This window comes from Peromyscus leucopus, chromosome 2, assembly GCF_004664715.2.
Source record: "Peromyscus leucopus breed LL Stock chromosome 2, UCI_PerLeu_2.1, whole genome shotgun sequence".
Taxonomy (NCBI): domain Eukaryota; kingdom Metazoa; phylum Chordata; class Mammalia; order Rodentia; family Cricetidae; genus Peromyscus; species Peromyscus leucopus.
Genome location: NC_051064.1, coordinates 149159982 through 149182533, shown reverse-complemented (window position 1 = coordinate 149182533; position 22552 = coordinate 149159982). Strand labels below are relative to the sequence as shown.

The 22552-nt window shown below is 53.9% G+C and overlaps 1 protein-coding gene across 12 annotated transcripts in view; it reads left to right on the top strand.

The window, feature by feature from the left end:
• The window catches only part of Camta1 (calmodulin binding transcription activator 1), an 852116-nt gene that overhangs the window by 741192 nt on the left and 88372 nt on the right, over positions 1–22552 (top strand). For all 12 annotated transcript variants that reach the window (XM_028883112.2, XM_037203217.1, XM_028883109.2 and 9 more), the window contains 2 exons: positions 5902–6055; positions 21150–21290. In XM_028883112.2, the coding sequence (XP_028738945.2) occupies positions 5902–6055; positions 21150–21290 (295 nt within the window). The remainder of the gene's footprint in view (positions 1–5901; positions 6056–21149; positions 21291–22552) is intronic.

Below are 22552 nucleotides of genomic sequence, written 5' to 3'. Positions count from 1 at the left end.
CCCACAAGCCTGGCCTGAGGTCCAGCCCTCCAGGCCCACATTTTGCTATGAGCTGACCTCCCTTGCTGGGACTTTGCAAGGGAAGCCGGTGTTTCCTTAGCTGATGAGGTTCTTTCAGAGAAAAAACACACATGCCGGCTGGTCCCTTCCAGCCCCTAGCCAGCTGCTGGTGTGACAGAGCACACACAGCTGGAGGTTTGTGGCAGAGCCTCTTCATGTTGACATGAGTTACAGGAGTTGCTGGTGAGCACCACCACTGCCCCTTGCATTCCCAGCCTCGGCCGTGGGCACTACACAGTTCCATGAGGGCGGAGCTGGGAGGACTTCTGTGTTCAAAGCAGTTCCATGTCCATTTCTTCCACCCACCCCCCACCTTGCCCACATCATCCCCAGCAACTTTCTAAATGGGAGCCCCACCTCAGGAGGAGGGTTGGCATTGACCACAGCCAGGGCCATAAGAACCTGGGGAAGAGAAGAGTCATGGAGATCATTCAGGGAGCAGACAGCAAACTGCAAGCAGTCTCTACCAGGTAGGCGGCCGTCTGGAGAGTCAGGGAGTCAGGAGTCCAAGGCAGCAACTCTGAGTGAGTAAAAGGCCTCCTCCTGAACCTGCTGAACCTGCTTCCTCTGGCAGTTCCCTTTCCCAGCAGGTATCAATTGCAAATGACTTCTTGGTCAGGTGAGAGCCTGTGTCCACTCCCCTTCTCTGTCCTGGGATTTTGTCTGGTACTGTGTGTGGTGTCACGGCCTCTGTGAGTTCATTTGTGCATCAGCCCCGTGGTCTCTGGGTGACGATGTTTCCGTGGAATCATTCACCACCTCCTGCTCCTACAATCTTTCCACCTCCTCTTCACGCAGATCCCTGAGCATTGAGGGGAGGGGTTGATAGAGACATCCTGTTCAGGGCTAAGTGCCCCAAAGGTATGTGCTTTCTTGAGGTACAGCTCACATCAGCCAGCAAGAGCAGCATAGGCAGATGGGGGGATGAGCAGCGTCTCGGGAGTGGGAGACGAGAGAAAGGTGTCCTGCTTGCTGCCACACCAGGAGTGTATGTGTCGATTTAGTCTCAGGGCCAGCGGCCATCTCAAAGTTATTAAAGTGTACCTGACTGTGTTAGAAGAATGGTTTGAGGAAACGGAAAAAGGAAGTGAGGAGACTCGAGAAAAGGAAGGGCTTCCTTCCCACACCCACACCATTAGGTTTGGACTCCAGCCTTGCAGGCATGTGGGCAGGCATTGTAGGAGCAGGAGGTGGTGAACGATTCCACGGAAACGTCGTCACCCAGGGTCCGGCTGGCTGCAAGGACAGCTGGCGGAGTTGACAGTGACAGAGGGGTATGGAGGAAGGAGAAGGACAGCTGCTCTTTCGGAGGACTCGGTGGGGTCATAGTGGTGCCATTCCTCGCTGGGTGTAGCCTGGAAGGAGCCAGGTGTGGCAGTACAGAGGTGTGCTTTGGCCACGTGGTCCTGGGAGTATTTCTGAAGCCAGGAGAGGAGCTGTATGCAGGCTAACAGGCAGGCGGGCTACAGTGAACGGAGTCCTGCTGGAGAGGGGCCTAGGAATCCTTGGGAGCTTCAGGTTTGTGTCAGGATAAGGCCACCAAGCAGGGAGGGAGGGAGGGAGGAAAGAGAGCCAAAGACCCAGCACTGTGCCCCACACCCACCACAAGGAGTCTGTGAAAATGGGGACAGGCTTGAGCTGCCAGTGGGAGCGAGGACTTTCCCACGGGTGACCTGTCTGCTAACAGTTGAACACTGCTCACCCTCTCAAGAAGGACTTCAGGGGGGGCTGGAGAAACGGCTCAGGGTTTAGAAGCACTGGGTGCTTCTCTAGAGGACCCAGGTTTAATTCCCAGCACCCACATGGCAGCTCACAACTGTCTGTAACTCCAGTTCCAGAGGATCCATGGCACCAGGCATGCATGTGATATACAGAGAGAGAGGGGGGGCAGGCAGGCAAAATACCCATCAACATAAAATAAAATAAATATTTTAGAAAAAAAAAAAAAAGAAGGACTTCAGGCTTTGGTTGGGTTTGGTTGGGTTTCGGTGGCTACCGAGAATATCAGGGCTCTGGGCCATTCATATACTGCTTGGTTTCGTTCAGAGGCCAGGTAGGATTCCTACCCACAGTCCCAAGTGAGAGAGATGGGCCCTGCTTCCATTTGTAGTTGAGATGCCACAAGCACCAAGAGTCAGGATAGGAAGCTCCAGTCTGTGGCTCTTTCCGGAAGACTAGAGAACCTCTCAGACTGACTCAACTTTGGCTCCCCCAACACTGTCACAGACCAAACCATAGGGATCCTCTTATGCTGACATTCAAAGCCCTACCAGAATTCCAAGACATTCGGGGCTCAGCTTCAAAGTCATGTTCACTTTAAGGAGCAGCCTCTAACTTCATGGAAATCCCAGAGTTGTCCCTCCACCCCAGCCCACATCACAGCTGGCAGAACGTGGGCTGCTCTGACATTGAAATGAGCATTCCATGAAACTCATGCATTGGAACGCTAAGGAGTATATACTGTTCTGCCAAGAATACCCCATAAACTGTATGGCTAATGAATAAAGCCACAGTGTGGTCAAGAAGAGATGTGTGCCCCCAAATTCTGAAAACACTCTATGTCTTAAAACTGGCCCAAGCCACGAAGTGGGAACTTGACACTCCCCTAAGGATTCCCCAGCACTGGCTCCCTGGGGTGGAATCTGGGACCCAGCACTGCCTGCCTCTCCCTCTTCCAAACGCAAGCCAAGCTTCTTGGCCGCCAGCGGCTGGGCTTCCTGTTAATTGCATCAAAGCAATACAGAAAGGCAGGCTGACAAAAGACCCTGTGGTGGGCATGTGCTACCAGAAGGGAGTTGATCTAAAACCCTTGAGTTGGTGGTAAATGGTGTGAGTCCACCGGCTGCTGGTTCTGTGAATTTATGAAGTAGAGTGTGGCTACAACTCAGAGTGAAAACCCAGGCTTGGTGGTGGCCATGGTGACTCATGCCTATGACTAACCCTTTAGGAGGTTGAGGTAGGAAAGTCGCTCTAACTCAGAGGCCAACATAGGCTTTATAGTGAGCCAGCATGGGCTATAGTGTGAGACCCTGATTCAAAGATGGATGGATGAGAGAGAGAGAGAGAGAGAGAGAGAGAGAGAGAGAGAGAGAGAGAGAGAGAGAGAGAAATTAGCTTTGTGTGTTAATGCCCACATTCAGAATTGCTTCCTACCCTTTCTGGGCCCGACATCAGCAGACCTCAAGTCAGGAAAGGGGAAGAGTCAGAGTCATAATTTGACCTGTTTTCATTTCTCCAAACCTGAAATGAGTTTTTGCCAGGACGTTATAATATCCCAGGGCCTTGACTGAGAAGAGACCCAGACATGAGAGCAACCAACCAGCTTGTCAATTGATCAGTCCACCGAGGGACTAGGAGGGCATCCTGGAGAAGGAGGGCCCAATCACCACACCTTGGGAAACTAAGAGTCAAGGGACTAGGAAGTCCCCCTGCGGAAGGGCATCCTGGAGAAGGAGGGCATCCTGGACCTGCCATGAAGGAATAAGTGGAGGCTGGTTGCACAGAGGGCATCAGGCAAATCTCAGGCAACTTTCCAAATGCCTGAGGGCAGTAAGTCCAGGCTGCAGGCTGGGGTCCACAGGCTTCACAAGCAATAGACTGTATTTCCCCTGGGTCATCACAGGCTGCCTCAGGCACCCAGCCTGTGCTCAGCAGGCTGTAGGGACAGGAGAGAAGCCACAGCTTTTCATCTCCCAGGATTTTGGCATTCCAGCTCCCTCCTGCTAAGCCAAGCTCCCTCCAGGGATGAGATCAGAGGAAGCCTCAGGTGGCCAGCTGGTTCCTGCTGACCTTTGATCCTTCCTCTTATCTTTCCTCCTCTTGCTCAGCAGCCAGCTCTGCTGCCTAGCCGGACCCAGGCTCCAGAAAGGACCCTCACTCAAGCCCTGGCTTCAGGGTGAGCAGGACTAGGATTCTAGAGTCACCCCGTATCCCTTCAGCCACCCCATCCATTCGGTGGGCATGGCAGACCCACACAGCCCACCGCCTGGCAGGCATATTGCAAGAATAATGTGAAGTGAAGAGCAGGAGGAGCAGTCAGGCTGAGCAAAAAGCAGCCACCAGATGTCTTGGCAGGACCTGAGTTTGAAGTCAGAGCCCTGGCTTCCAGCCCAGGTGGGTCCCTCGCCAGGCACAGAACTCTGGGCAAGCAACCTCACAGAGCTCCCCTCTCCAGAGGGAGGGTACCCTGCCTGGCCTGCCCGCCTCCCTGGCTAGCGTGGACACCAAATGAGATAATGACTGTGAAAATACTCTAAAAAGAATGGATCGGCCCACGGTGGCAGGGATTATCTTTATTATTAAGGAGCGCGATTTCCACAATCCAGAAAAGCTGCCATTAACAAGAAGGCTCCTGTTCATGTTGATTTAATTTCCTGGTTAACTGAGCGTTGGCAGGGGGAAAAAAAACCATGTTTCAACCCTTATTGGAAATCTTTTTAAATTATGCCAGTTTGCTTTCTTACACTGGTCATGGTATAGTCTTGAGTCTTTATTTATTAATGAGCTGATTGATTCATATTTTCATTTATTACTCTTGCTCTGAATGTAACCAAGACAGCAGCCACGGACTTGGCCTCCCTCTGCCGGGGGCCTTGTCCACTCCTGGGACTTGAGTTTGGGAAAAAGAGAGGGTAGGGGCCACAGAACAGACACAGGGGGGGCCTACCATACGGCTTTTCCAGTTTTCTTCAGTGTTTTGATGTCTCCTTAGAAAGCTACAAGAGAGTGTGGCTTGAGAAATCCTTCTGGCCAGGGCAGAAGGGTTAAGCAAGTTTGTCCAGGAGCATTTGTGGGAAGGAGGGATCGGTCTGGATCGGCGAGTTGACTGGTGATTGTTTGCTTGTGACGTGGTCTTTTGATGCCCAGGCTGGCCTTGAACTGGCTACATATATGACCTTGAACCTGATCCTTCTGCTTCACCTCCTGCTCAGTACTGACATCACAGGTGTTCAACACCACACCTGACCTGCCATGCTTGTTCTTAACTCATTTGTCAGGCCTGGTGTGACCAAATAAGCAGCCTCTCCTTCAAGAGTCGAGGAGAAGACCGTCTGAAAGCCTCTTACAATAAAGCTGCTCAGAAACCCCAGGTTTCGCCATCAGAGCTACTGGGGGCAAAAAGGGTGTGCTTGTGTGCCTGGATTGAATCTACTGGGGCACACATGACCATTTAAATAGAGTCCTCTGGAAACCAATGTCCTTGAAGTCTTTGGGCTAACAGCCCTTTCCATTCTTAAGCTCTAAAGTGGATTGAAGAAGTGTCTGAGATTCCCGGTGACGGGTGTCTGCTGGGTGAGGTAGTGTGACAAGTGCTATGTGCTGTTTATACAGGGGATGGTCCCAGGCTGCAGGCAGAGGCTAAGCCTGGAGAAGCAGATCTGAAGCCCTGGAAGCTGCTTTTCCCTTGGGTGCCTATATTAGTGACCTCAGTGACTGTGACCCGGAAACATTCATTAAGCAGCCAGGGTGAGAAATGTGAGACAGCTGCTGGCCTGGAATCTTGATGCTCACAGGATGCACAGTTCCATCTCAAAGTTGAGGTCCTTGGCTGCATGCTCATCAGCCACAGTGTAGGTCTGAGGCTCTCATTGGGGTGATTTGGCCTCTGAGAGCCCTGGATAAAGCCAGCAGCCTTCCCCAATGAAGGCTGTTGTCCCAATGAAGACTTAATGGCACATGGTAGATGGAGGCCAGGGAAGGTGCTGGCATCCCGCAAGTGCCTAGCATGGTCTCATATGCCGTCACCTGGTTCCAGCATAGAGTGCCAGTGCCATTCAGGCAGTGTGGGGGTGACCTACACCTGCTGTGCCCTCATGTTGCCAGTGTTTGCTCTCCCCACAGAACCCCGACATCGTCCTGGTGCACTACCTGAATGTGCCGGCCATCGAGGACTGTGGCAAGCCCTGTGGGCCCATCCTCTGCTCCATCAACACTGACAAGAAGGAGTGGGCGAAATGGACAAAGGAGGAGCTCATCGGGCAGCTGAAACCCATGTGTGAGTACCTCCCTGTGCCCCAGCCAGCATTGCCCAGGTGGGTCTTGGGGACTCAGCATGGAACCCTGATTTGCTCAGACACAGTGACACTTTGAATTTAGCTTTAATGGCGTTCCCTCAGGGGCCTACAGTCACTTGACCCTCAAAAGCTTGCACGCTGCAATCAAGGCACGAACCCTCAGACCCAAGCTCAGGAGATGGCTTAATCTGTAGAGTGCTGCCGTACAAGCATAAGAGTCTGGAATCAGATCCCTGGCATTCATGTAAAAATCCAGGCACAGCAGAGGTCACGGTGAGATGAGAGGTGAAGACAGGTGGGTCTCCGGAAGCTCTTCAGCCAGCTAGCCTAGCCTGCCCGGTGAAGTTCCAGGCCAATGAGAGACTCTGCCTTAAACAAAACGGTGGGGAATACCTGAGGACCACCATCCCAAGCCGTCCTATGACCTCCATACACATGTACCCACCCTGACATGCACGTATCTTAGACTCATAAGATAGATGGAGACAATAAGACTCAGAGACGTGAGACAGAGCAGGCTGAGAGAGAGCGATTGTGTCTGCCCCACGTAGGAGCAGGGTGGGAGACTGAGGAGGAGGGGCAGGGCAGGGAGCAGAAGAAGAGCTCGTAGAGCTGGCCCCGCTCCTACCCTTGGCTGCCTGTGCTGGCTCTGGACATGGCAGCAGGCTGCGGGCCCTGGGCTGCCACAGTGCCCAGCCTGAGTGGCAAACGGCTTCCAGTGATTGAGTTGATTTCACTTCATCTGCAAAGCTCAGCTTTCTGCAGCATCTGGGTTACTAGGGACAGAATGTTCTGTAGTGGAGGAAGACCCAAAGAGTCCACTGTGGGGCTGGGTCTCAGGACAGAGCATCCTCTGGGCTGACCTCCTGAGCTTAGCCAAACTGTCTCTGGTACCACAAGTGGCCCAGGAGCCTTCAGGATTCAGGAGTCATCCTTGGCTGCAACTCCAACTATGTCCGCCCTGGCCTGAAGCCACTGGTGTGGCCCTCCTGCCAGTGGCGGGCAGTGCCTCCTCCTCAGGCCCCCACCTCAGACCTCTGACCCCATCCTGAGGCCTTGTGGCCATCATGTCTTTCTTTCCTCTGTCTGGCCTCTCCTTACTTCACTTGTTCACCCCACTTCAGGTTCCTGAACTCAGCTTGTATACAACCCCTCCCCCTAGGAGCACATGCCCTAAGGCCCCCTGGTCTCCTCAAAACCCATACTCCAAGGAGCGGCAGACAGAAATAAGCCCAGAGGGGCAACACAACCTCTTCCTAATTCTGCAGAGCAAGGAAGCATGGGTAGCCCTGGCACCCAGTGAGTGCTCAGAAACGCTTTGGGGTGTAAGCAGAAAGCACCTGTCCTGGCTTTAGTCCAGTGTCTGCAGGACACTGGACAACAGACCACAGCCCCCAATATCCAGGCTCTGGGAGAGAAGGCTGCCCACGTGTGCCCTCTCATCTCAGGGTCAGCAGTCCTGGTTCTTAGGTTCCCGGCTTCCAGATGGGCCCTACTTCTAATTCAGGGACCAGAAGGCCTCCAGGGATGCCAACAATCACAGACACTTGTCCTACTCAACCCCACATGGGCCCCTGGCCATTTGTCCTTTCTCCTAGGCAGTGCCTTGGATTAGCTGGGGCAGGGACTCTGCCCAATACACACTCTGATGCCACCTGGCCAGACAGTAGAAGGAGCCAGAGCTGGGACTCGGGAGACTAACCACTGTCCTGCTTCTGTGGCCGGCCACCTTGAAGCTGGAATTTGGTTCTGGCTGCCTGTCATTCACAGAAGCCAGTGAACAGAACCTAGAATTAACCCTTGGCTTGATTCAGAGAGCCAGCATCTGAGAAGACAGTGGACTAGCTCCCTAAAACTGTCTTCTGTCTTCTGTCTAGACAGCAGATTGCATAGGTCAGGGAGATGGGCTGTCAGTCACTCTGGGGCTCAGCCTCGGCCCTCTGGTGCGGTGACCAGCTATGCCTTTGAGACTCATGATGTCTGTGCCCCTCTTGCCTTCTTCCTGGCACTTGGTGGTCACTTCCAGAGTAAAGACCCTAGGGTGGACTCTTGACTTGAAAGGGTGGCAAGAGTCCAAATGCTCCCGCCCCTGGTCCACACCTGTGTTCTGTCTAATCCCGCCCCTGGTCCACACCTCAGTGCTCTGTCTAGTCCTGCCCCTGGTCTACACCTCAGTGCTCTGTCTAGTCCCGCCCCTGGTCCACACCTCAGTGCTCTGTCTAATCCCGCCCCTGGTCCACACCCCAGTGCTCTGTCTAAGGAAGTCCAGGAAGCAGGGCACACTGCTTCTCCCCTCTGGAACTGTCACATTTGTCCTTCTGGGTCACTGGAAAGAGTTCTTCCCAACATGTGCCATTGGCAAATTAGGGCCTGTTTGCCGATGAAAGGCTCTAGCCAGTCCACCTGGAGCAGATGACTGGGTCCTGGCAGAAGAGTCAGAGACTGTGCGTGCCAGAAACACACCTGGGACATACTACAAGGGAAAGCCATGTCTGCCAAGCAGACCCTTCTGCTCAGGGTCTCTGCCCAGGGCTTCATCGCTAAGTGCTCACCGACAGCTTCTACGTGAAGCCCTGCTCCCTGACACCCTGTGCGAGGGTGCTACCTCAGCCAGGCAGGAGGCTCAGGCTCCTGGATTCCAGGGGGCAAAAAGAAGACTTGACTTGGCTCCTAAGGTTTCACTGGAAGGAACGGTGAAGGCTTGTTCACAGCCTGTAGTGCATCAAGGAAGTTGTCTAAAACCTTCACAAGAAGGAGACCAAGAGGCCACAGCCCTCAGCGAACTGTGAGTGCCTGTCCTGGGCTTGCTCTGCAGGCAGGCCCTGCCTGGGAACTGACACTCAGAAACAGCCCCCACAAGTGCCTAGCTGCTGATCACACTTGAGCAGCACACAGGTGCCAGCCAGCAGTGTTCGGGGAAAGCACTGTGTGCTGAGAGCCAAGGAGCCATCAGATGGGTTCCAGAACCAGGCATGCCATGAATGCTGGAGCCAAACACATTAGCTCCATAAATCACTTTCCTTCAAAGACTTCCCTGTTTGATGCCCTGATGTTTCCAATCTCTCTGCCCATCAGACTTGTCAACGGCTTAATCAGAACATGACACTGATCGGTGGTATGAGGCCTCCGTCCACACACGGTCTCTGTCTCGCCTGTCCCAAAGGAGGAGAGGGGCTCCTGTGCCATCTGATTCTTTGGACTAAGGGGCCTTCCCTTCACCTGCAGTCTGAGGAGTCCGCACATAAAGAATAAACACAGAGGGAAAATTAAGATGTCTGATTGAATTCCCAACAGGCTTCCGAAGAGCCATCCTGGCTTTTGTAATCCCTCCTTGCCAAATAACAGTGGCTTAAATAGAAAAGAAACATATTTCTCTTTCACTTTTACAAATTTCACAGTCCAGAGTTGACACGGCAGTCCCCAGTGTCTGAAGTCAGCCACTGCGGCTCCTTCCAGCTGGAGGTTCTGCCATATTTAGGGTGCTGCCCACTTTTACAGATTAAAGATGGCTGCTCCAGCTCTTGCTATCACAGCTGCATTCTGATCAACAAAAGAAAAATGGAGAACAAGCCTCTTCCCTTTAAGGGTGGAGCCCCAAAATAACATGCACCATTTCTCCTCATGTGTTATTGTCCTGTAATCACCCCTGGTTGGAGAGGCATCTGAGGCAGTATGGTGGTTTGCTAGGCACATTTGGAGTAATGAGTTTCTGTGTGTGAAGCATGTGTGAGGACCCTGTGAGCCTCAGCTTTGCTGGCTTACTGTCTGCAGAGCTGCTCATCTCAGGCCAAAGTCTGGGGATGACTGTCTGGGGTCCTGTCTGCAGGGGAGAGGATGGAACTCATCTGCATACAGTCTGTCACATCCTGGGGTCTACTCCCTTACAGCTCTTCTGAGGGATGCTTTTGAGTGGAGGGCTGGACCGCAGGCAAGGCTCTGGCTCTTGAGCCTTCCAGCTTGCCAGGAAAATTTGTTCAGTGGCCCAAAGCCACCACCACCACGGCCCAAATTCTGTGCTCTCAGTTTCTGTGACCCATTGGAAAGCCAGATAAAACTGGTTCCCAGAGGGCACACCCATGGCTTTCTGCCCTGTCCCACTTCCTGGCTGCCCATCCAGAAAGAGTATGCCAACCTCTCCCAGACTAGCAGTCTGTGGAGCTGTGGCAGCCAGAGTGATGGGCAGGGCTTTTATGAGGGTCCCAGTCCTTCCCTAAGCACAACCATGCCCAGCTGTCCTTACCTTGGGGCTCCTTTTGGAGCATCCTGGATGGCCAGATGTCCTTGCAAAGACAGGCAAGCTTTCTGAGCTTTCTGCAGACCTCCACCACCCCAGAGAGCATTAGTTGGTTCCACTGTTCAGCCAGCTAACTTTGGTTCTGCCCAATTGTCTTCTGGGAACCCCACCATGTCACTCTGGGCCCAGAGATGGCCATGGCAGGTATCTTTGACTACAAAAAAAAAAAGGCCAAGTAGCAAAGTTGCCTGGAAAGACAACCTAGCCTGGGACAGCAGCCACCTCATACTCTCACTGCTCCTGCATGTCCCATAATGCCATGCAGACCTGTACACATAGGATCCCACATGTACACGGCATGCTTGCCACCTTGGACATACATCAACTGGGACATACCCCTGAGCTTAGTAAGGGCAAGGCTTTGTTTCCTGACCCCTTGACCTCTGAAACTTTCTCCTGAAATAACCCCACTTCCTGGCCTAGGAGTCAAGGCCAAGGGCACTCTGGTACACCAGCCAGAGGACATGCACCTGAGAAGTGGCTCTGTGGCTTTTGGGTGGCCATGATGGCAAGGGGAGCCATGTAAAAGGATTTCCAGCAGATGGAGGCAGGAAGTTAAGCATGGGAGGTGCTGATCTGTAAGGAGCCAACTTCCCCTTTCGGAGACTTGACCAGGACATCTGAGTTTCTGAGCAGCCATGCTCCCTTTCCTGGGAAGGGATGACAATGGGCCCTGCCTCCTCAGGTCCCTGTGGCCCTGAAATGACATCGCAGATGTCAAATGATTAGTGTACTGACCGCAGTTAGGAGGACAACCAGTCAAAAGGCCAGCACAGCACCCTCTGAAGGCCAAACCCTTAGCTCAAACCCCTGTGTGCCCAGCAAGGGCCCCCAAGGGCCCCCTGGACATCTCCTGTCTCCTTCCAGCTGGATTGGACCACCAAGCTCCAGGCTGCACTGGGCTTTGTGAAGAGGCCAGGCAGGAGGAAGCCCAGGCATCCATCCCTCAGGGAACCCACATCAAACCTACCCAGACGGCATCACGGGAGTGTAAATGGGACAGATAAAGGGGGACCTCGTGTTCTAGGGGCCCCAGGCCACCAGCCTGTAGGGCAGTGTAGAAGGCCACAGGGTGTCCCAGGCCGTCTGTGTGGGACAGCAAAACGGAGGCAGGTGAGGCAGTGCCCGATGTCGTGCTGGCATGACGGTCACTGACTGGGGTCAGAGGCTGAGCTGAAGGTACAGAAGGCCGTGTTTCATGTGGGGAAATAGGAGCCATGTGAGCATGGGGCGAGGTCATCCATGTGGAGTGTGGGGTGGAGGCCATGTTGAACTTACAGGAATGAAGGCCATATTGAACTGGAAGGAATGGACATTGTGTTGATGCGGGGTAGAGGCCATGTTAGGGGTAGAAATGAAAACCATGCTGAGTGTGGGCGGATGCAGACCACACGGAGAATGAGGAGACTGGGGGCCGTGTTGAGGCATGAGGGGGAGAGAAACCATAATGTGTATGAGGTAGAGGCCCTGGGGAGTGTGGGAGGAGACCATGTTGACTGGGGGGTGAAGGCCACTGTATGCAGAGGGTGACGTCCATAGTGAGTAAGAGTTCGGGGTGCTTTTATTGCTCCTGGCAGTCCTCGGGTGCCTTGATTCTTTGATCTTTACTAGAAATGGTGCCAGAAGCCATGTCTCAGCCCTTCAGGGCACACTCAACAAGGGCCTTTTCCGGCCCCAGGGCAGCCCGCATAGGCTAGGGAGAGCGCAAGCAGGGACCCCACATTGTGAAGCATGGCTTCAGAGGCAAAGGAGAGGCAGGGCAGTATTTAGGGGTACCTGCCTTTCCGGGGGACTCCTCACCCAGCTTCTCAGCCACCAGATCCCCCAGTCCCAGGGGCTCTTCCCACCTGTTTCAGGGAGCTCACTGGTGCCAACGTCTGAGCCTCGGGGTCTATGTTCAAAGTATCTTGTTTTCTCATGATTTTTTTCAAACAAAGACAGATTCGGTGGGGGTGGGCTGCGTTTGTATGTTTTGCTTTTTTGCTTAGATTGTAATCCTGGTGATTATGGAATATCAAGAAACAAAATCAACAAAGGCAGGCGCTCCTTTCTTGGGCCTTCTGGGCTGGTTCCTGGTCAGTTAGCGCCACCTGGTGTCCAGTAGCAGCAGCGCGCCTCCAGGACGTACCTAGCCTCCCTGCGGGGATTGTCTGAGCAGAGCCTGGGGACAGAGGGTGGCTGGCCTTAGAAGTGGCGAAGCAACAGCCCACTGGCTGCAGGTGTGGCCGTGAGAAGAGCAGAGAGTCAGGACTCAGCCTCAGGTGGACTATTGCTAGGAAGGATTTAGGCTTCACCCAGTGTCCCTGCAGTGGAGAAAGCTCTCCGGGATAGGAGTGAGGGGCCCGTAAGTCAGGTGTAAGCTTGAGTGCCCAGGCTGCTGTGTCTAGGGACTGGAGCAGACAAGCATAGCACAGTGAGCACTGAGCAGGGAGTGGCCAGGGCCAGGGGCTGTGAGCCACTGAAGGCCCTGGCAGGTCTCAGAAGGCAGGCTCTGGGGCGCTGCCATGCTTTGTTCTGGTTTCTAGACACAGGACCCTGGGTGATTTACCATTCTCACGCTGGAATTTCCAGGCCTGTATTTTCTAGAAATTCTAGCCTGGCTCAGACAGCAGTGAGAGGCCAAGCCAGGACTCTTCCCTGGAGAACTGGGCCAGCACCCTCACCCTTGGACCTCCTGGGATGGCAAGGAGGCAGAGTTGGAGATTTATCAAGATGTCCTGAAGATGGAGACCTCATTCCTAGGTATCCAGGATGGAGGTGTCTCCCTAGACTGAAATAAGAACTGCCACCCAAGACGTTTTCTGAGCTGGCAGTGTGGGTCTTGGTGCCAGCATGAGGTGTGGTCTTTGGACAGCGTGGGATTGGGGAGCAAACCCAGGGCCTCACCCATGCTGGGCAAGCACAACCACTGAGCCACAGTGCCAAGCCCTTTCCCATGTTCTGTTTTGAGATAGGATTTCGCCAGTTCTTCCCAGGCCAGTCTTGAATTTGTGGTCATCCCATCTCCGCCTCCTGAGCTGCTTGAATTTCAGGCCTGTGTCAGCAGGCCCAGCTGACACAGTGGAGTCTTGCTCGAACTCTTGGTGACTAGAACTCAAGAAAAGTCCTGAGTATGGATCCTACGAATACAAGGAAGGCCATCTTTGTGCCCGGGGTCAAGAATAGCGGCTCTGTCTTTAGGGGCAGAAGTCTTGTGTCCTGCTGTGACTGCAGAACCTGGGAGGCTGGGGAGGCAGATAGTCCCAAAGGACCTGGAGAGGATTCCTGGGACACTGTGTTGTCCCTGGGTTAGGAACCACTGTCTCTGGAACCTCACATAGGCTGAGCCCTGCTCTGCCCAGCCATACTCTTGGGAACGCCTCGCCCTCCCACACCTTGGTCATCTTCCAGCCTGGCACAGAGGCGGGTTCCTTAGGCTGGCTTCCCTTTGCCTGTGTATCTTGGTTTGTTTTGCAAATGTTCTTTTCCCTACAGACTAGACTCTATTGAGCCTATGTGTCCCCCAGAAGGGAAATGCTTCTGATTTTCTGCCTGTCTCTAGCTGTTTGTCCCTCAGGGCTCCTTGGGCACTTGTACCCCTAGGCTACTCCAAAAGTCTCCCCTGGCTTTCTCCTCCCCATTCTCCAGGTGGGCCAACTTTTGTGAAGTGTTCTCAACCCTGCCCTGGGCCTGACTGTCAAGGATCTGATTCTGACTAGATCAGCTCACTAGAAGAGAAAGTCTAGTGAAATGTAGAATTCTTAAGCTCCCCGCATTTTAAATCTCTTTTAAGAATCAAGGTCTTTGGAGCACATAATTGGGAGTTAAGAGAGGGCTTCCTGCTGGGCAGTGGTGGTGCATGCTTTTAATCCCAGCACTCAGGAGGCAGAAGCATCTCAGGGCCAGCCTAGTCTACAGAGGGAGTTCCAGGACAGCCAGGGCTGCACCAAAAGAAGAAAGAAAAAAAAGGAAGGCTTCCCATAAAGGAAACTGGCCATCTAGACATCTGGAAGGGGTCTCCTGTCCCTAAATCCCAGTGGCCCAGAAGGACTGGATACCCAGATGTTTACACCTGCATCTGTCCCTGCTGGCTCTTCCAGCAGAAGGGCTGGTGTCTCCAGGTCTGAAGTAATGGAACCAATAGAGACTCCTCTCCCTGCCAAGTTGAGCTTCCGACACTGCCAGTAAGTCAGAGTTTCTAGCGCATTCATTGCTGCTGTGAAGAATCCCCATCCAATCAGGAGGAGAGTCTAAGCTGCAGGAGGCAGCTGCCCTCAGCCAAAGCCGCCTTTCCGACAGCCTGGGCCATTAAGGTTTTCCTAGAGGCCAAATGCAGACGCCAAGGCCGTGCTGTCCCCTTGTGGTCCAAATTTTCTGACCTAGGACTCCCGACCCCTCACCATCACCTGAAGCAATATGGCCAGGGTGAGTTCTCCACTCCACAGCTGACACCAAAACCCAGCCACTGACTTTCTCCTGGGGAGGGATGACATGGCGTGAAGTCCAGGCATCCCAGTAAAAAAGGGGGTTCCTAACACCCCACATCTCAACAGTGAGACCCAGCCATCAAGCTCATCTGAGACTGTGCAGCCAGAGGATCCTTGCACACAGCCAGCATGCATGCCACCCCACCACCCCCACCACCTCAGCCGTGCTCCTCAAAATGAGATCTGCGGAAACTTTGTCCTGGGTACCGAGAGAACGAGAGCAGGGTGGCAAGACGGAGAATTGAATAGCACGTGGGTGTCTGGATATGAGAAGTTAAATCTAATGAAAACTTCATCTGGTTGAACCAAGAAATCAGAAGCAGGGCCTTTATTCCTGTCAACAAGGATACAGTGAGAATTAAACCTACGCAGGCTGCCGGTTCCCATTGACCTTGTTGCTATGGTGACAGCCTTCGAGCATCAACAACTCGAGGAATTCCAAAAGGGCTCTCATTCACTGGAGGCTGGGCACAGCAATGGGCTCCCTCTCCAGCTGGCTCTGTCACGTGGCTGGGAAGTAGGGTGGCCCATGCCCAGGCTTGCCTGGGAGTGGCCCAGGGTCCCTGAATAAGTGCTTACCTTTTCTGTGTCCAAGGTGACCCGGTTTGGAAAACAAGTTAAACAAATAGTCACCCTTGCCGTGGCGGTCTCCTGTGGCGGTGCTGGGTGCATATGAGCTCAGACAGAAGAGGAGGAAGGGAGGGGCGACCCAACAACCCCGGGACAAAGACACCAGGACTGTGACACTGCCACTTGTCATTATTTGCCACAGTGCCAAGGATCTATCTCTTCCTGAGGGGAAAAAAGGGCCAATGTGGATTCTCGCTGGTGCGCATGCATCATCGCTATGGAGATGGAAGCCTTCCAGAAACAGGCCACCAGGGATGAAGGGCCTCTCCTTCCTTCCCCTGTCCTGTCCCTTCCCAAGTCTCCCTGGAATGAGTTATCACAGCAGAGGTAATTGTCCCTCTACCACCAAATCGGAATCCCCCTTACTGCTGTGTCCTTAAGGTCCCTTGAGGAATGGAGTGGAATCAAGGGAGGCGTCATGACGGCTATTTATAGATGAGAGAGCTGAGGCAGAAAAACTCCTCCAGAGAACACGAGCAAGGAGCTGCAGCCACACTAAGGCTGCTGGAGGGGCAGCTGCAACTAAGAGCCACCGTCCTCCCTTGGGCTCCAAGTCCGAGCACCGTCCTCCCTTGGGCTCCAAGTCCGAGCACCGCCCTCCCTTGGGCTCCAAGTCCGAGCACCGTCCTCCCTTGCAGCCTTCAACAAGTGTGGCCACAACATGGGCCCATCGGGCCAGAAGGAGCATCTGCTGACGTACAGACACATCCTCTCACCTTGGTGGCAGGAATCCCCAGTGAGGAGGTGGGTCTAGGGGCCACACGTGTCATGGAGGCCTTAGCCCCACTTCCAAATCCCTGGTAAAGTCCGTCTGCAAGTCCACCCGCTCTACAGACCTTCTCTTCATGCTTCCCTATGCTGGCATCTGGCTGCCATCGTGGAGGCCACGCTACATACACCTCTTAGGCTACACCTGGGCTAGGGCTGGATCTGCAGCCCTGATGAGGACCTCCTCCCCTCCCTCTGCTTGCTGGGGGGTCTCCAAGAGCACCTACCTGACAGGTGTCCTGTGCTCCCCCATTTTCTCCTTGTTCTCCTGCTCCCCCAGCTCCTCCCTAGTCTCCCTGCTCTCCCAACTCCTCCCTGTTCCCCCAGCTCCCCCCAGCTCCCTCCTGCTCCCTGAGTTCCTCCCAGCTCCCCCCTGCTACCCAGCTCCTCCCTGTTTCCCCAACTCCTCCTGCTCCCCCAGCTCCTCCCTGTTCTCCCAGCTCCTCCCTGCTCCCCCTGCTCTCCCAGCTCCTCCTTGCTCCTCCCTGCTCCCTAGTTCCTCCCAGCTCCTCCCTGCTCCCCCAGCTCCTCCATGCTGCCCCCTCCCCTAGCCTGCGGTGTCCTGGGATAACAGCAGAAAAGAGGCTGCAGGCATCTCTGCAGCAGAGGACCACTGACTAGGGTGTGTACACAGTGGAAACTTGCTGTTTCCAGTTCTGGAGACTGGAAGGCCAAGGTCAAGGTGACTTTGAGGTTGGCTTCTGGCGAGGCCTCTTTCTGGCTCTTGCTGTGACCTCACATGGCTTCTCTTTGTGTACAGGCACTTCTGGTCTGTCTGCCTATGGCATGAGGGCCTATGACCTCATCTATTAATGACTTTCTTCAAGATTTGTTGGGGGGTTCCATGTGTAGCTTTGGGGAACACCATTCAGTTCATCCCAGGCAGAGAGACCCATGCACTCCACTTCCTCTGGGAAACTCATGGCTGGAGCTGCCATACCCAGAATGCCCTTGGCTGGCAGTTGCCTGTGTCAAGATGAAGTCTCCCGCCTTCATCAGCCCATTCCTCCCCTTCTCCACCACTCTCCTCATGGCAGCTGGCTGCCTCTTGGGAAGATGGTCTCCGAGCTTAGCCATGTGCTCTCATTGGTTTCATGTATTGGTAGTGGGGGAGCTGTCGGGCCACGGTTCTGGTTAGGGGGAATATCTTGACAAGCCAGGTCAGCAATGGTGTGAGGTCACCCCCAGCTGCAGCTCAGCCATAGGTCCTCACACGGCCTCTCAGCAGGCAGCCGGGGTCCCCAGGCCACTCAGTAGGAAGCCACAAGATGGAGTTCTTTAAGGTCTCAGCATCTGCGTCCTGTAGGTCAATGTGATCTTCCCAGCTGTTCCTGTCCTGGGGAGGCCTGGACTAGGGTCAGTTTACCCACTCTGTGCCTGCTTTAGCCCCTCTCCCGAACATTCCCTATCCCTGGGGACTCAGGTTCCCCTCTACCCCTCGACCAGCCCAGGGACCACTACCCAGGCTCCGTGTATGGGAAAGTGAAGAAAGGGTCCCTCTGTCTGAGGTCTGAGTTGGGGCATCCTCCCGAGCCAGGAGGAACAAATAGTGACCAGGAGGGGTGGATGTGACCCAGAGCCAGTGGGGCTATTTCCCTGGCCATTCGTTTCTTTTCCTCTCTGTGACCTTGCATTTGATCGAGGGCACTTCCTGAGTTTCCTTTTGTTGCCATCATAGGGTGGGTGTGGGTCTTGGGCAGGAGTGGTGAGTGGCAAGTGCCCTATACGTTTATGAACCTTCCTTTCAAAACACATTTTTCCTCCGCAGTAGAAATCTCCTTTCCCGCTGATTCATTACGTGTCGGGAAGCCGAGCATGACATGTTAAAAGCCGTCTTGATAGTATTTGATATTCAGTACTAACAGCTCCCCACCCTGAAGGAGGGGGCTCCCCCCCATGGAGGAGGGGGCAATCTGCATATTGGAGATACCAAGACACTGGGTGATTTGCATTAAGCATCCAGAAATTCGCTGCTTGCAATCTGTCACCCTTCGCTGGGTTTTCATTTTATAACTTTCACAACATAAGGAAGAAGCGAGAGGCAGAGAGGATGGGTCTGCAGCAGTGGGGGCTGGAGGAGGCGTGGGCATGTAGGGAGCTGGTCAGAAACTCCAGATGCCATCAGCCCTGCGGACGCTTAACAAGCCCATCCAATCCAAAGCGTGATCTAAGGCTGACACGTGACTGGAAGCTGGCAGTGGAGTTTCCCTGAGAACACTCATTTCTCTAGGAAGCCAAATTGAAGTAAGTTGGGGGGGGGAGTCCCCAAAGAGCATGTGGCTTGGCTTGGCAAGTGGTGCCTGCTCAAGGTTCCCACAGTAGATACTCTAATGCAAGGCCTTCCTTCCTGGCCTTGCACTCCCTGCTGGATTAGGGTCAGGACAGAGTTATGTGTTCTATCGTGGTGGCATTTAAGGACACCCACACACTTACACACATATATACACATACATACACATGCACTCACACACACACACACACACACACACACACACACACACGTACACACACACATATACACACACATGTACACACACACACTCACACACACACGTACACACACACATGTACACACATACACTCACACACACACACACACACGTACACACACACACCACACACACACATACACACACACACACACACACTGTAGGAGCTTTAAAACATGCCTGAAACACTTCAGCCCCACAATGTCAAGTTGTTGGTACCAAGGAGGGGACACGCAGCTGGTACAGGCTGTTGCACATTCTGGGGAGCAGAAGGAGAGTCTCCGTGGTACCCTCCGGCTCCTGGATATGATGTGTGCTGTTGTCTCCCCTCCCTGAGCCTGTTTCCTCATCTGTGAAATGAATCTGGAGAGGTAAGAGGCCTGGCCCATGCCCAGGACCCTCCTGCTGCTGTCCAGCCTGTATGCTGGGACTCTAAACAGAGGACAATCTGAAAAGGAGACGACACAGCTGTGGTGATGCATGGCAACCCCTAGCCTGGGCCCTACTTTCTGCTCCTGGAAACATCCCAGGAACATGATGTTCAGAAAGAAGAAACCCAAATGGGTTTAATTAGCAAGATCTAAGGCCTCCTGGATCTGTGGGGATTCCCATTCCCACTAGAACACAGCCACACACACAGGGAGCCAAGAACAGAGCTCCCTCCTCCCCCCCTCCACGCCTGCAGAAGGAAGGACTGCAAAGACCATCATCTCGCTGCTCAGGACCACCCCACAACGCTCTGAGCAGGCAGGGACATCTCCAAGGCGAGGCAGATGGGCAGACTAGCAGCAAAGGCCACCTAGTCTCATCGTCTCTGAGCCACCAGAAGCTGGAACTCACTGAGGACATCAGAAGATTCTGGAAGCAAGTCCCTGAAGACCCCAGAGGAGTAAATGGCAAGGAAGGTGAACATCACCTGGTCATGTGGGCAAGAGGAGCCTGAAAGGAAGACAGCCTTGCAGAATGCCCGCCAGGGCACAGTCACAGACCTGGCTTCCTCTCTTTAAAAACCCACCATAGATGTGATGAGGAAAAGCAGCTTGAGGCGAATAGCCACCTTTGGGGTCTACACCGGGTTTAGAAGACTGGACTGTCTGTGGATTCACTACCAAGAAGCTTCTGTCCCAGTCACAGACCGCTGTGGGCCTCAGCCACATCCGGGGACATTGCTACCACCTCCCGCTTCATCCATGTCACCATCATCACTGTCCTCATCATGAACAGCTATGACAGCGCTATTCTTTGTTCAGTTTGCACGAAGGCATACCGATGGGTCTTCTACCCGACTAGCTGGTGAGGCACACCCTAGTCTATTCCCATTTTAACTTTATAGACAAGGAAGCAGGCTCAGAAAGGCAAACTAATGCACCTTGAACTCACACAACAAGATCCAACAACCCTTACCTTAAACCCAGATGTGAGCCTGGCCCAACTCCTCCCTGTCCTGTAGATTAGACACCCCCTATGGCTGCATTCCGGAGCCCTACAGGTGTCCCCATGCTTGATACCCACCCCTCTGCCTTTTTCTCCCACACACTCACCTCCGTCCTGGAGCCCCAGTGCTGTGGGTTCACTGTCGGAGACACCAGAATATTGGGTGGAGTCGTGCACCCACTCAGGGCTCAACTCACTCTTGGTGGGATCTGCTTCCTCCACACACTCAACAGGGCAAGTCCGTTTGCCTTAGGGGTCCATCCAGCTTCACCCTGCCAGGCAGATGGGAACCTCTTTCTGGGCTCTCCACCCCAACTCCAAGGACCACAGACACCCAGGAGTGAGCCAAAACCCGGAGCAGCTGTAAAGATGGTGGGCCACCAATTAGAACTAGGACTGAGTCCCTACACTCATGGACCTATCAATCCTGTCCCAGCTCCAGCTTCTCTTGCGATTCTCTTGAGAGTAGAGAAGTATGGAGAGGGTAGAAGCTGGAGTCTCCTCCCTGTAGGGGAGAGCCCCTCCACACATGCTCCTGGGGCCTCCTGCTCACTGAACCCCCCCCCACTTCTGCCCTGTGAGTCTGCACAAAGCCTTACAGTCTGCGGACATGCTGGAACCCCCAAAACTTCCCATCTTCCTCCTGTGCTTATTTTTTACCTCCTCTTGGGAACCCCCTCCCCAAAGAGCCATCCAGTGCCTTTGACTTTGGAGAAATGGAAGCCAAACTCTAGGCAAACTTCTCCCCAGTTCAGCAAAGGCGGGGGAGCAAGGAAGGGCTCAGAGCTCCTAAAAAAGCAGAGACCCTGGTGGCTAGTTTGGCCTCCCAAATAGGTCCCAGCACTGGCCTTCCAACATGCTGAGCTTTCAGAGCCTGATACCATCCCCAGGACAGCTCCTTCCTTCGCCAGCAGCCCCTGACACACCTCTGTTCCCCCTCCTCTCTCTCTCTCTCTCTCTCTCTCTCTCTCTCTCTCTCTCTCTCTCTCTGCAGTCCATGGTATCAAGTGGACCTGCAGCAATGGGAACAGCAGCTCAGGCTTCTCAGTGGAGCAGCTGGTGCAGCAAATCCTTGACAGCCACCAGACCAAGCCCCAGCCTCGGACCCACAACTGCCTCTGCACCGGCAGCCTGGGTGAGCTGGGGCCCCTGGGGGGCATGTGGTACTGGGTACCGGGGGGTGGGCTCTGCTGTCCTGTCCAGTGAGGAAAGGGATAAGCAGCAGTCTCCAGAAGCCAGGTGGCACTGGGCACAGTTGGGGGGGGCACTGCTGTCAATCCATCGAGGGAAGGGGTGAGTGGAGGTCTCTGGGGGCACATGGTACGGGGCCATCCTGTTCTGTGAATGGAGAGCTGAGTTGGGGATCCTAGGGAACAGGCCATCCTATCCTGTCCAGAAAGAGAAGAGACAAGGAGCCAGGTGATATCACGGCAGCTAAGAGAGGCACCCAGCAGGCCCTTCACCCTGGTCCTGGCCCCCCAGAGTCAACATCATAGTCTGCTTTGGACAAGAGGGAGCAATTTCCAGTGGGGCAGTGGGGACAAGGAGCAACACACAGCTGCCCCCAAAGAGTAGAGATGTCTGGGGTCCAGGGCCTCCACACACTGCAGGTGCCTGAGGGGACCATGTTCTTAGGAAGCCTTGGCAGGAGGCTCAGGCCAACAGCTGAGGCTTGTCACCATTTGTCCTGAGTCAAGGGGACCACTCAAGCTAAACCTGGCTTTGGCCTCCGTCTCTTCCAAGAAGGGAAGGCATCCTACACTCCACCCTAAGGTCTCTGCTTTTCTGACCATGGCATTTGCTTTGTGGGGTATGGCTCTTGACTCTCCTGGCCACCTTCATTAGATGCTTCCATCAATCATTTGAGTCCCTGCCCTGTGAAGACTTCACACATTTAGGAGTCTAGATGGTTAGCCTGAAACAGAATCAGGAAGAATTCACCCTTTTCTCAAAAGCAAAATGACCCATCTAATGGAATGGAAGGAGTAATCCCTGAAAATGTGAAAGTTCCAAAGAGTTGAGGACAGGTCCTGGCTTAACTGAATGGTGGAGAGTGTCACCTCCAAGACCTTCAGGAGGGGCTGGCAGGATGGCTCAGTAGGTGAACGTGCTTGCAACAAGCCTGCTACCCTGAGTCTGTAACTTACTTAGGGATGGAGGGACCCAACTTGTGTTAGTTGTCCCTTGACCTCCACACCAATGCCATGACACATGTCCCTCCCTATTCCCATACGCCAAAACTCAATGTGACAAAAATATTTAAGCTGGGAGGTGGTGGCACATGCCTTTAATCCTAATACTTGGGAAGCAGAGGCAGGTGGATTTCAGTGAGTTTGAGGCCAGCCTGGTCTATAGAATGAGTTCCAGGACAGCCAGGGCTCCACAGAGAAACCCTGT